Genomic DNA, 13455 nt, shown 5'->3' on the forward strand with positions numbered 1-13455 from the left:
ATTTAGCCAGGGTCTGAGACCAGTAATGTAGCAAGGTATAGCATTTGTAATCCTATATTTGAAACAAAAAGGACTTTCGAAATGAAATAATGCTGATTTATAGACTATGGCAAGTTTTAGCCTCGACTGCATCATTGTTTATGCGTCTCTTTCGTTTCTGAGGTGCATCAATATCATTGTCTTGGTGACATTGAAACCACTTCCCCTCCGTAAAGGACATAGAGTACCATTACGTCATGTGAATATTGAGGCTATGATCTAGTGCCTACCCTCTTAGGTGGCTAAATAAACGCCCCTTCCCCGCTTAGAAATGTCTGACCTTCCCCCCGCTCTAATTAGGACCTACCGTTTAATAGTTTATTTGAACATTGAATATGAAAGTCGACCGGACAAACATTTTAATCGACAGCAAACATATTAAACTTCGAAATACCTATTGTATGTAGTTTTCCTTTTTTGTAAAAAAATAACTGTTATTTGTGGTTCATGTATTAAGTATAAATAAATGTAGTAGTAAATTTTTGCTGTGAATGAAATGTTTGAGTTTTGACAAAAGTGTATTTTTGCTAGTTTGAAAATTTTTCTGCTTTGTTGCTAAAATCAGCTTTTTTTATTGCCTTCCTTTGCACTTTAATTTTGCTACTATTCTAAATTTATCAAGCTGCGCATTTATTCTGAAACTGCCCCCTTCCCTTTATTAAATCTTTCTTGATGTTCCGGTCTCTCTGCTTACTGCTCATCTCACACTACTCACACAACTGATACAGTGGCAGGAATTGGGTTTTCGTTCAATAGTTTATTCAGTCATTGACCTTGAAAGTTGACTGGACAAATATTTTAGTTGACAAAAACGTATTTTTGCTAGTTTGTAGGTTTTCTGGTTTTGTTACTACAAGGAGTTTTGATCATTTTCATCATCTTCTTTGCTTTTAAATTTTGCTATTGTTTCCAACATTTTAAGCTGCGCATTTATTCTGAAACTGCCCCCTTCCCTTTATTAAATCTTTCTTGATGTTACAGTCTCTCTGCTTGTTATGACCCTTGTCTTTGAATTACTTTTGATATGCATCTGCTTCATGATTTGCAATACAAACTAGAGTAATTGTGGTTAGGTGGAAGAATGTCTCAGTGGTTAGGGTTGCAGACTACAGATCTAAGGGTCTGGGGTTGTTGTCCCTGACATGACCAAATTTTCACACAAAATAAAAGGAATCACCAACTCTCTGCATTTCCAGGTGTAGGAATCACAAGGTATGATCAAATTGAGAGGAAGGGTCAGAACACTATTCTAAAAGCATGGCTTCTCAGTATCCTAAAAACTACCTTACAGAGTACTTTTAGAATCACCAGAAAACTATAACACATTTATAACATCAGTTTTACTTTAATTAGGTGATGAAAGTAAAAACATACTACTAATACACACTTCAAAACTAGGTAGCACAATTTGTGTATATCATACATTCAGTTGATAAATGAGTATTAAGTCTGCTTAATTTTGTCACCTTTATCTACAATTTTTGAAAATTCTGCCAAATATTTACAAGTGATAATTTTTAGGAAACTGTATATGGGGCATTTTTCTTACTTAACATCATTTTTACAAAACCAGGAAGAGAGGGGTATTCACATCAAAGAAGAAATTATATTGTCATTCAAAAGGTTTCAAACCAAGGCAAGCAACTTAACCACTCAACAACCTTATCTTGCATCAAGTGACCAGTCTATATTCAGTGCAATGAAGCCTGGGGAATCGTCTGGTTTGGCATTAGAAAAAACAGGGCTTGATCAGTCTGTTAAACCAAATTTTATGCTCCAAAGGTTTGAGATGTTAGCAAGGGACAGGAGTTAAGGGTTAAATAGCATTATTTTCCTTTTAATAGAACAAGTTCAAAAATATTGAAGTTTATTGAAGCAGTAAGTTTATTCAATGATAGCAAAAGTCATATGTATAGAATTTCTGAGGATTTCTAAACCTTTGTTAACTTGTGTTAAGTGATAATGACATGGCATTGAAAAAGAATCATCACATAATAATTCCACATTTAAAAATATCATTTATTGGCTTCAACATCTATTCTACTTACTCAATTCGTTCTACCAGATCAAGAATGCACAAAACCCTAAGAAAAAACTTCCCTGAAGCTATACAGTCGCTGTAAACAAATAACTCACAACTCCTCAAAAAGAATATTGTCTTTGTTCATTTTCTTTAACTCCGTGACACCTTTCAAGGAACCATAATATATCGATTTTACAACATCCGCTGGGATTTTTCGCTTTCGTTTACTGGTTCTCGCTAAAATTTCCTCGAGTGGTATGTCATTTACATGCTTTACTCTTATAAGGTAGCCTTTATTCTTTAGTCGGCGGATATAATCTTCAAGTTCAAAATACTTTACACAAGTTCCTTCAGCTATAAAACTAATCTTTTCATTTAAAAGCCAGTCCGTCAGTTTAATTGCAATTGAACGTGCGACGGGGTAGAATTCTTCAACTCTGTCACTATCAAAACCATCCAGCTTTTCCATTAGTTCATCCGTATCTACATAAGCATAATCCTTGTAAATGCTGTGCTTCATAAACTCTTCCATTAGCACGGTAGTTTTTCCGGCACCCATCGGCCCCAACACGAAAACGGCCTCGCCATAATGGCACTTCGATTCCGTCAGATTTGAAATCCAGTCCTTAATGACCTTGTGTTCATTATATTGTTCAATGCATGCATACATTTTACTTTGCTGACTTACATCATGTACAATTTTCCGATAGTTAGTCGGCCTGAATCTTGGCGATTTAAGCCCAATTTTGCTGATATCAGCTACTAGGCCCATTCCTGAATCATCAACCTCCAACATTTTTCCTCCAGCTATATGTGAACGACTGAACAAGAATCCACAATATTGTGCTGAAATTGGACGAAATACATTTAAGAAGGTGCAACATTTGCTAGAATTTCTGAATACACATGATGCGAGTCTGAATTGCCATTTAAAATGCTGATTCATACTTGAACAACTGAATTCATTCCAGGTTGTTTTCCTCAACGACCCGCGGAGGAGTACAATAAACACGCAACAATTAAACTGAATTGTCCGGGGTCTGTGCTTAATGGCGGCGGGCACCCTTGGGGAAATGCTTCGATAATAGCAGCCAGTAACCTATAAGTATCTTGTTTACAACGGGTGAAAAAACTAGGCGAATTAATTCATTTCCCTAAAGAAACCTGCAAACAATTGTTTTAAAACAACCAATAGAACCAGCAATAATTTTTATAATCCAAATGAATTTTTGGTACTAGCGTTAACGTTAAAAATAGCATGAATAAATAACTTGCAAGATTCTCGCAGCCTGTAAAGCTTGGATTTGTTTATTTTCGGCAGTTTCATTGTATTTTTCAAAATTATGCCTCTAACGATGAAGCCACTATGACTGAAGTTTGTTTATCATGCTCTTTTGATTAAAATTAAAAAAATTTTCGCCTTATCTCTACCCATTTCTGCGCTGAGTTGGGGAACCTCTATTTTTCCGAGGTTCTGAGACGTTTCATGTCTTTTTCGGGGCTGCTTTCCGCTGCTTCGACATTGACTCCCAGAAATTTCACAGCCTCTTTATAATATTGACATATGGTGACACAGAGGCAATTTCATAATTTACGGAATTTTGTTGTTTCAAAACTTGCTTTCCAATATTCAAGGCAAAGTTAAAGTTGGCATTGTGTAAAAGCTATGTACTATTTTGATTAGCTTCGTTCGATAACTTAGTTTACTCACAATCCAATAATTCAAGGCTGTCAATCATGAACTGGGCTGAAAGTCTTAAGAAATGGACCGCAAGCAAGCAGACCGAAAGTCAAAGATCCAAGTCTGCCGAAGAGAAAGCAGCTGAAGATGAACGTCTTTTCAAAGAATTTTACGAGAAGTACAAATCTCCAGCATTCAATGGTGACGATGGTATAGAAAATGGAAACGATGTAAAACCACAAATCCCAAGGTTTTATTTTAAGCTCCCCTCTGAAGAGGACGTCCTGCAACAGAAGTTGCGTGAAGAATCTAGAGCTGTTTTCCTGCAAAGAAGAAGTCGTGAGCTTCTAGATAATGATGAATTACACGAGCTATGGAGCCTTCTGGAGAAGCACCAAACACCTCCAACTATAGGAGATGAACAAATGATAAACTATGATGGTTTTCTCAAAGTTAGGGAGGAAGCTGGCAGCAAATCAAAGCATTTCTTCAAGCCAATAATATTTGCAAAACTCTGTCAGAAAGATCCATATGGTAGAATTTCCATTATGCAATTTTTCAACTATGTAATGCGCAAAGTATGGCTGCATCAAACAAGAATTGGTCTTAGCCTGTATGATGTTGCTGGTCAAGGCTACCTTAGGGAATCTGATTTGGAAAACTACATTCTTGAATTAATACCTACACTTCCACAACTTGATGGGTTGGAAAAGAGCTTTTATTCTTTTTATGTGTGCACTGCTGTCAGGAAATTCTTTTTCTTCCTTGACCCAATGCACACTGGAAAAGTGAAAATTCAAGACATCCTGTCTTGTAGCTTTTTAGATGACTTACTTGAACTTAGAGAAGAAGTTCTTTCCAAGGACAAGCAAGATTCAAACTGGTTCTCTGCATCTTCAGCCCTTAGAGTTTATGGGCAATATCTTAACCTTGACACAGATCATAATGGAATGCTTTCAAAGCAGGAGTTAAAGCGTTATGGTACAGGCACACTCACTAATGTTTTTCTTGACAGAGTATTTCAAGAATGCTTAACATATGAAGGCGAGATGGACTACAAGACCTATCTTGATTTTGTCCTTGCTCTTGAAAACAAAAAAGAGCCACAGGCTTTGCAGTATCTCTTCAAAATTCTGGATGTAAAGAATGCAGGGTTCTTGAACACCTTTGCTTTGAATTATTTTTTCAGAGCAATACAAGAAGAAATGAGAAAACATGGACATGAAGTTGTGTCCCTTCATGATGTCAAAGATGAAATTTTTGATATGATAAAGCCAGCTGATCCCTTCAATATAACACTGCAGGATTTGATTAACTCTGGGCAAGGAGATACTGTTCTAAACATGCTGATTGATGTAAATGGGTTCCTTACTTATGAGAACAGAGAAGTTCTAGTAGTGGAAGGGAACAATGAAGACTTGGTTTGATTCTTCTGAAAATTAAAAAGTACAATACATTATTGACTTTAAACACGGAAATCTAGCTTTTGCCTACTGCATTACCATTAAAAAATTGCCCCATATGATGAAGATTTCAGTCTCATAAATTTCTAGATAGCAAAATTGTCCTCATAACTTAAGATGGAACCTTAAAATTTACATTGAAATAATTAAAGGTCCTATCAGCTCTGAACCCGGCAACATATGCCAGTTTACCTGACTAGAAAGCACATCTTAAGCAGCTGTACACACATGCTACTTAAAAATCTCTTTGACAGTGGACTTCTTCGAAAGATTTTCTTTGCAGATTTCCTCCAACTTTTCATGGCCTCCCTACTTTGAAAATCAAGGGTATTCCCTTTTATTGTGTCAAAAACAAGACACCCTAGCTAGAAAATATAGAGTAATTGTGGACAATAGCTTGCTTTGTTTTTCTTTTTCCACCAAAAGCTTAGGAATGTGTTATGTTACATTTCTTGCAAGTTTACAGACTACTTTCCTATACTGCATGAACGATACCATAAACAGCGAAAACCTTGATTTTTCTACCCCCTTTAAATGTAGAAGGACAGCAAAGTACATTAGAAGATACATTCAGTGAAAAGGTGGAAATTTAAAAACTTTTAGAGAGCCCACATCAGACAATTTCTGACAACATTTCCTGACAAAGAAGCACACTTTAGTCTTGTTTACTATTTTACACCTATTGCCATGTGAAGATTTGCATTCAATTTTAGATTCTGTTGGCCAAAATTAAGTTACTACCACTAAGTTGGCATAGTTTTGGTGAATGTGGGTGTGGTAGTCTGCATCATAATATCTAAATTGTCGCAAATTACCTAGAGCTTTAAAGTTGGTTTAAAGTAAGCCCAGTAAATTGTTTAAAAAAGATATTTCGAGACAGATTCTTAGTTCACACAAAAATAAAAAAGGTCCGAATATGAAGTCTTTATTTCATTCTCACGGAGGCATCCCTATTTGTACAGAAGAGTTCACAACAACAGATTAAAACTTGGATTCCAGTTTTCTCGTTTTATTTTTTTCCTTGTAAAGTACTTTTCTTTAAACATACTTTTAGGTGCTGTTTATAGTTAGGCCGATAAGGAGCATTTCCGGAAATGTCATTATAAACAAAGATTGTGGGTCATTGTTAAGGGTTTTTCTATTGAGCAAAAGGTCCATTATTCAGCGCTATGTCTGCATAAGAAATATATTCTTATTTATTTGTCTTTACTGCATAACCATAATAAATATTATTTAAAGATTTCAAGTAATTCCTAGAATTATTTCTGAAAAGCTAAAATGCTGTTAACGGCATTGAGTCATGGTAAATAGGCTTTCACTATATGGGGTCATTTGGTCATATCGGCGTGATCGCTGCTGTTTCATGTGATATTTGCATCCGTTGTTGACAACTTGCTCTTGATAGAAATTGTTTTGTCAATCAGTACGAGGTGAGTTCATGTGACCAGTTCCAGGCCAACCTATAGCATTGAAGTCATGAAAATCATGACTCGGCAGATTTTGGCACTTAGGGTATCAGGGGCGAAACTTCACTATTTTCATTAGGGGGGTATGAAGCTTAGATGCCCGACGAAAGGGCGTGGCATGCTTGATGAAAGGGCGTGTCATACATGAACTTCATTTTTGAAGCACATCGTCTCAAGGGCTGAAATCATCGGCCCAGGCTGTTTGTTTAAAGTCAAGAAATATGCCTCTAGTTTTTCTGGTGTTGGCTATAAACATTTGTTTCCAAAAAGCAAGCATTTGTAAGGCCTGTCTTTTCTATAAAAGGTCTAAAAAAAGTCTTCACTTTCTAAATCACCTAGCTATTAAGAGAGCAATTCAAAAAGAGATTGAAGTAGGGTCTCAATTTTATCAAAGTCGAACAACAGAACACAGCTTGGAAATTTCGGGGTTTAGAAACAGCTACGAAGACTGCAATGTTACAACAAAAGAGGGCTTCAGTTGCATTTTCTGAGTTTCATTTTCAATTTTCGGTTGCTCCGGAAGCAATTTCAACATTTTTAGACACCCAAGCACAAAGTACGTATCTCTAAATTCACCATAACAAAATCCCTCAAGCAAGGGAAAGTTTTTATTGGAGGTATTTTACAGGTACACCTATCATCAAAGCTCAATTTTCGTGTTTTTGTAATCACGGATATTTTTCAGAAATAGAATAAACTCGAAAGTTTTTTGCAATTCATATCTTAACTACAATTTCTTGATAAATTTTATATTATTTCCCGTTTGAACTGATTAAAACGTTCTATTACTTGTTACGGTTATTCGAATTTTTTTAGTTAAAAAACTTTGGCGTCTGTATGACCATTTTCTAGCGAAGGGTGTAATACTTTCGAACTCCTTATGAATGTATGATGAAAGTTTCATACATCTAGAAACAAAATTATTGATTGATTTTTCTCAACAACGTATTTCTAGATGGTATTTCCATAAATTTGCCCGACAAAATCTGCTTTTTTGAAGATTGGGGGGGTGCAGCACCCCCCATACCCCCCCCAGTAGTTTCGCCCCTGTAGGGTATACCCAATCCATTTTATCATGACTCAATGCCTTTAAGAGACAAGGCTCTTGACGTTTAATTGAAAACATGATTCAAGTTCTATGGAAAACTCTGTTGCTTTCTTTTCGAAAGTATAGTAGTGTTGTAGTAGGTTGAAGCTACCAATATTCGTATTTCAATGTAAAACCATCTATTCAAATTTGAATCAAAGTCAGCCAGCTCACATGTAGGCAGTGGCGTCGCGTGACCATTCTCGCTGGGGGGTGTAAGAGATGCAAAACCCTAATTTACCGACAGAAATTATTTTGTTACATTAATATTTTGTTATAAATTTTAATATACCGACGAGTTCTCTGAAAGTTGAGGGGTGTACGCCCCCACACCCCCCGCACGCTACGCCCCTGCATATAGGCCCCGGGTTAGCTCTACGGAAATGAGCTTGTCCGTTTGCCGAGCCAGCCTGTTTACCAGTGGCGAACTTGCCAATCGGCCCATGGCAAGCAGTTAACTTGAACGCAAACTCGGATAATGCACTGCGAATGATATTTTAACGTCTTGAAAATTCGTCTTCTGCATTGTCTTGAAGATTCGAATAATCCAGTTTCAAGCTTGCGCTTGATTGTTAAGTATGAAGCACGAAAGGGTAAAGGGAGTGTCACATGTTATGAAAAATTGCTCTAGACAAAATGGCTAACTTTTATGGTAGTTTTTTCCACCATTATCCTTGATGCCACAACGCGGTTATCATACTTCAGCAAGAAAATGAGAGGGCTATAGCTCCCCTCCCGGCTCCGGTGTGCCTGGCAGGACCGATCACTAATTTCTTGGAATGGAAAAGAAGAAATGCAAAATCGGATAGCATTTGAGTTTCGAAATGAAAAACCTAAACGTTTTGTGAACAATATCGTACGTAAGCACGTATATTGAGTGCAAGGACGTCTGACAATGCATTTGATTTTATGAAAATTATGAACACAATTTACACATGAGATTTTCATTTGTTATACTGTACTACAAAATTGATTTTTTGAGACCTGCAGTTGTAACATATTTATATATCTTCTTTTTAAGCACCTTTCTTTTATAGGACAAACATTGATAACAGCAATTTCGTAATTGTTGAAGTTTTTATCCTGTTAAATAATTCGTTATTATTATCATTATTATTTTCATTATTATTATTATTATTATTATTATTATTATCATTATTATCATAAATTCTGAAATACAGACAACAAACCAATTTAGCAGACAGTATCGTAGTGAGGGGGCAAGCCGCCCCCCCCCCCCCTAATGCTCAGAAAGTCTGCAATCTGCAATAAAATGGATACTTCAGGGGCGATTTATGCTTCAAACAAAATTAAAACGTTTTAAAAGAATGCAAGCAAACGACTGTAACGACAGTTGTAGAATGGGGTCAGCCACAAAAATCTACATATGACGGTTATTATGTTTGATTAGCCAACCATTGCCACTAAAAGAACCATAGCATGTCCGAACAAAATGGGGCGTTTTCCCAAATTCTAAAGGGTGTGTTTCTCGGGGGTAGACCCCCGTACACCTGCTGTGTGACTCCGCTTTGCTTCTCCAATCTTTTTCGTACTGCTATAAAGGAAAATCAATTTGAAGAAATCATCAATACATTTAAGTTGGCCCGGTCTGTTACCACAGAACATCTAATGGAAGGTTGGAGCTCTTTTGCGCAAAATTACTTAAATCTAAAGACAGAATGTTTAATTCAGCAGCTCAGCATTGCTATTGGTGCTAAATATTTTATGGTGCTTAGAAATTGACAGATTATGATGAAATGTTCTTTTGACCAAACCCTAATTCTCAAAACACATCCATCAGGCCCCCCTTCAGTTACTCGTGGCCGGTTAAAAGTTCTTAGCTAGTCTGTCACTTACTTCGCATAATCAGGCCCTAAACCCCACCAAAACAATTCGATTTTTTTTTGGTCCATGTAAACTTGTGAAATCTTGAGCTTATGTGTAAAGTAGACAAAGAATGAAACCGACGGGCCTAACAACGAAGAAGCTAGTAACGATAGCAAACAGCAGAAATAGAGCTGCTTATGTCAACAAGTGCTGTGGTTTTCAAACAATCAAAGCTAGTTCTATATTTTCCATTTGTATAGCAGTTTCAAGATTTATACAGACTCTGCAAATAAAATAAGTAAAATGAAGTTTATATAAGTCGAAATACAGTATTTATTCAAGCCCTGATAAGTTTTTGGAGGTTCAAACATACATGCTTTGGTTTTTGGTTGTCAGAAAACATCTGCAACTGGCTCACCAAGCTCTGGGCTGATTGATGCAGGACAGTGGGGTGCTGCCCCCCCCCCCCCAATGCCCAAAGTGTATCTGAATAGAACGACACTAGATCATATATAAATCGCAGCTTATTCTGTTTCTTGAAAATGTTTTGTATATACGTATATTTTTTAATTTGACTCTTCGATTTATATTGATTATTAAATTTGAATTGGGAAACTATACAGAGAAATCTTCTTATTTGCTGTTTTTGGACCTCCAAAGTTGTAGACCATGTCTGTTCCGTGCTGAGGATAGGGGGGGTTAGGGGGTCACTGACCCGGGGGCCTTGGCTATAGGGGCCCATAAATAATAACTCAATTCAAAAAATTTCTAAGTAATAATCTAGCCTCTCCTTTACCACAAACTGTCATTGATAGAGACAATAATGACAAAAGTCTATGAATGAATTAAGGTAGAGGTAGTTTGAGTCCAACTGCCTAAGTGTTAAATATATTTTTGTTAAGAATTTCTAATCTTTGTGAGCTTGGGCTAAAAAAGTTGAAAAGCTTCTGAATGTTGCCAAAAAATGTGATTGCAACAGGCAACATACAGCAACATGTATGCTATATAGATTTACACTAGTGCATGCGCCACTATGGGTGACAGAGAAAAAAAGATAATTATGAATTCATTTATACTATGTCACTTCAATTATTGTCCATTGATATGGATGCTATGTGGTAAAGGAAGTCAGGATAAGCTAGAGAAAATTAACGAGAGGGCTTTAAGACTAGCCTATTCGGACTATTCATCTTCGTACAAAGATTTACTTGCTAACTCAAAAGAAACTACCATACATGTCCAATCAGTTAGAATTTTAGCGCTCGAAGTTTATAAAACACTTAACAACTTTAATCCTGTTTTCATGAAAGACTATTTTGTACCCAAAACAACAGGTTATAACCTTCGACTCAAAAACCCCCTTGACATTCCAAAAGCCAGAACTACCAATAATGGTATCAGATCATTAAGTTTTCAAGGGCCTAAAATCTGGAATTCACTCCCGGAATCAATAAAGACAGCACAAAATACTAGACAATTTGAGAATTTGATCAAAACTTGGTTCCTTGGAAACAAGTGCGCATGCTCGTTTTGCAGTAAATGAACTGTCTTATGCAATCCTTGAAACTACTTGATGTTAGTCTTAATTAGTGTATATTCATTATTGTAAAAACTAACGTTAAATAATCTACAATACAATACAAGACAACAGTGTGTCGGTTGTGATAAATTAGCTAACAAATTAATCATTTTCCATTTTCTAAGGCTTTTAAAATTTCTATAAAAATTTTCATTTTCATGCATTATGGCGTTTAAATATCAAACAGCAAACAAAAGTAACGATAAGATATACCAGACAATGGCCTAGATAAAAAAAATTCATAGGAGGGATTAGAAACTTAGACTTTCCGGCAAAAATTTAACAAGCATTAATATTATTTTCATAAATTTTGACATAACATAACGACATCGGAACAGAGACCAGAGCTCTGTATCTGAAACCTATATACCCGCTTCTGCAGCCTTATTAATTAAACCCCCGTAATTAGTAGAACTCTTACGATAAAGCAACTGCTTGCAGTTCACTTTCTGAGGATTTGAAAACAAAGAGGATGTCGTCGAGGGTGGCGCTTTGAATGTGTCTTCTCCTTCAAAACGACCAATCCATTTAGCTTAGTTTTCTAAAATACTTTTGAAAAGACCATTGTTAACATCACAGTGTTTACAATTGTTTTTCTATCCTTTGAAAGTATTATTGTTCCCAACCATTTTTATTCGCTGCTAAACGTCACGGATTACGAGTAATGTAGCAAACTTGGTTCAACACAAGAAATCCACAAAGATCAAGAGAAAATTCCTTAAAAATAACCTGATCATTATCATAAAGAATTAACTGGCAGCTTTACCAGTGGCCCGAATTAGCAGCCCCCAGTCCTACCCAACACCAGTGGTCTTAGAGCTGTCAAAATAACAAGGGGCTCTTGCACAAAATTTTGCTCAAAACAATAGCAAAAGTAAAAAGTTGTCAATTTTCCTCATTAATAAGGGGGGGGGGCTCAGCTTTCCGGAGCAACCCTAGCACTATACTCATAACCAACACTACTGTATGGTATATGCCATACGAGAAATGGCAGCCAACAAGCTCCAGAGTAAGGAAATGCCTCTCCTGTGGAGCAAAACACAAGCAACTGGGGCATTCCGTGAGATCAATGGTTTGAAGTCCGTTACTCAACACAAGCCTATTGCATACAGTAAGACTGTTTTTACTTATGGCAAAATCATCTTTGTACAGCTGAATTCAACCGCAGAGTAGGCGATTTGCTCTGTTTCCATTGTACGATACGTGTTGCATAACGAAACGATGATGTCAACTTAAGCAATTAGAAATTTTCAGAGACTTACACACCAAATCAAGCAAGTGCTTGCAGCCTTATCCACTGTAGTGGCAAAGTACTTTTCTCTGTTTATGTTGCTTCTGTATTAAATACAAATGTTAACAACAATTCGGCATCAAATTTGAGCGAATTCCCACTGCAAAATCTGCTGTTGTTAAAATCTTGAAATGATGTTGGCAGCCTCAAATTTTAGCCGACGTATGCCCCCGCACCATCTGACCAATGATTACAATGGTGTGCGAATTTAACAAAAATACTCTGCGGTTAGAGAGCTAATGGTGGACAATCCTCCGAGTGAAACAGAGACGACCAAGGAGACAAAAACTAAGCAAAAATCATTTTTTTATATTTGCTATCTAGCATACGCAGGCCCGTAAACACTGGGAGGGGCAGGGGGCAATGCCCTCCAAATAATTTGCGAAAATTGTGTTTGAAGATCTTATAAGCGCAGCTTAATATGATAGTATTTCATAAGGCAGGTATAGAAAAAGCTGTATTTCTACCCATGCCTCCCCCCCCCCCCCCAATCCACTTTAGCTGTCTACGGGCCTGGCATACGAAGGTAGTTTTTAGGACACTGAGAAGCTGTGCTTATCGAGCACTGTCCTACCCCTGGTTTCTCGATGTGACCCGGACCACACCTCATGATTCCTACACCTGAAAATACGGAGAGCTGGCTACTCTCCTCACTCTGAGTGAAAGTTCGGTCATGCCAGGGACTTGAACCACGGACCCGGGTCTGTAGTCAGCGCCTCTAGTTCAATACTTTGATTTTACCGACGTTCCCCATGGAACCAAGGAGCCCGTTTGTTAATTTACTGAAATGTTCCAACTCTGTTTATGAAGCGGCTAAGAATTGGGGTGCCACATGTGTTGGCCTAAAATTATACCTTTAAAACATTGCTTGCATCAATAGGAAGCCCTGGCTTCCAGGTGCGCAGGCCTCGGGAAGGGGGAAAGGTACCTTAATACGCTTGAAGGTACGGGAACGTGCCATTATTTAGGGGTAACCCTTTTACTGAAAAGTGCGGAATT

The 13455-nt window shown here is 37.1% G+C and overlaps 2 protein-coding genes across 4 annotated transcripts; one reads left to right on the plus strand and one right to left on the minus strand.

The window, feature by feature from the left end:
• Positions 1-1364: 1364 nt before the first annotated feature.
• LOC135683103 (uncharacterized) lies at positions 1365-12615 on the minus strand. 3 transcript variants are annotated; one of them, XM_065198262.2, is made up of 2 exons: positions 12432-12615; positions 1365-2908 (listed from the first exon to the last, which is right to left on the minus strand). In XM_065198262.2, the coding sequence occupies exon 2, from the start codon at positions 2856-2858 to the stop codon at positions 2172-2174; it is 687 nt and encodes a 228-aa protein (XP_065054334.2). In that variant the 5' UTR covers positions 2859-2908; positions 12432-12615; the 3' UTR covers positions 1365-2171. The 3 variants fall into 3 exon arrangements, with proteins under 3 accessions (XP_065054334.2, XP_065054335.2, XP_065054336.2); XM_065198263.2 differs by having other exon boundaries at positions 12428-12615; XM_065198264.2 differs by lacking the exon at positions 12432-12615 and adding an exon at positions 3349-3481.
• Positions 3645-7094, plus strand: LOC135683100 (serine/threonine-protein phosphatase 2A regulatory subunit B'' subunit gamma). Its single transcript, XM_065198260.2, has one exon. The coding sequence runs from the start codon at positions 3800-3802 to the stop codon at positions 5168-5170; it is 1371 nt and encodes a 456-aa protein (XP_065054332.2). The 5' UTR covers positions 3645-3799; the 3' UTR covers positions 5171-7094.
• Positions 12616-13455: the final 840 nt, after the last annotated feature.

Source organism: Rhopilema esculentum, chromosome 7 (assembly GCF_057945365.1).
Source record: "Rhopilema esculentum isolate cy_ngs chromosome 7, ASM5794536v1, whole genome shotgun sequence".
In the NCBI taxonomy this organism is placed as follows: domain Eukaryota; kingdom Metazoa; phylum Cnidaria; class Scyphozoa; order Rhizostomeae; family Rhizostomatidae; genus Rhopilema; species Rhopilema esculentum.

Bases quoted from the DNA above. Each gene is read 5' to 3' on its own strand.
- LOC135683103 (XM_065198262.2), bottom strand. From the start codon at position 2,858: ATGTTGGAGGTTGATGATTCAGGAATGGGCCTAGTAGCTGATATCAGC.
- LOC135683100 (XM_065198260.2), top strand. From the start codon at position 3,800: ATGAACTGGGCTGAAAGTCTTAAGAAATGGACCGCAAGCAAGCAGACC.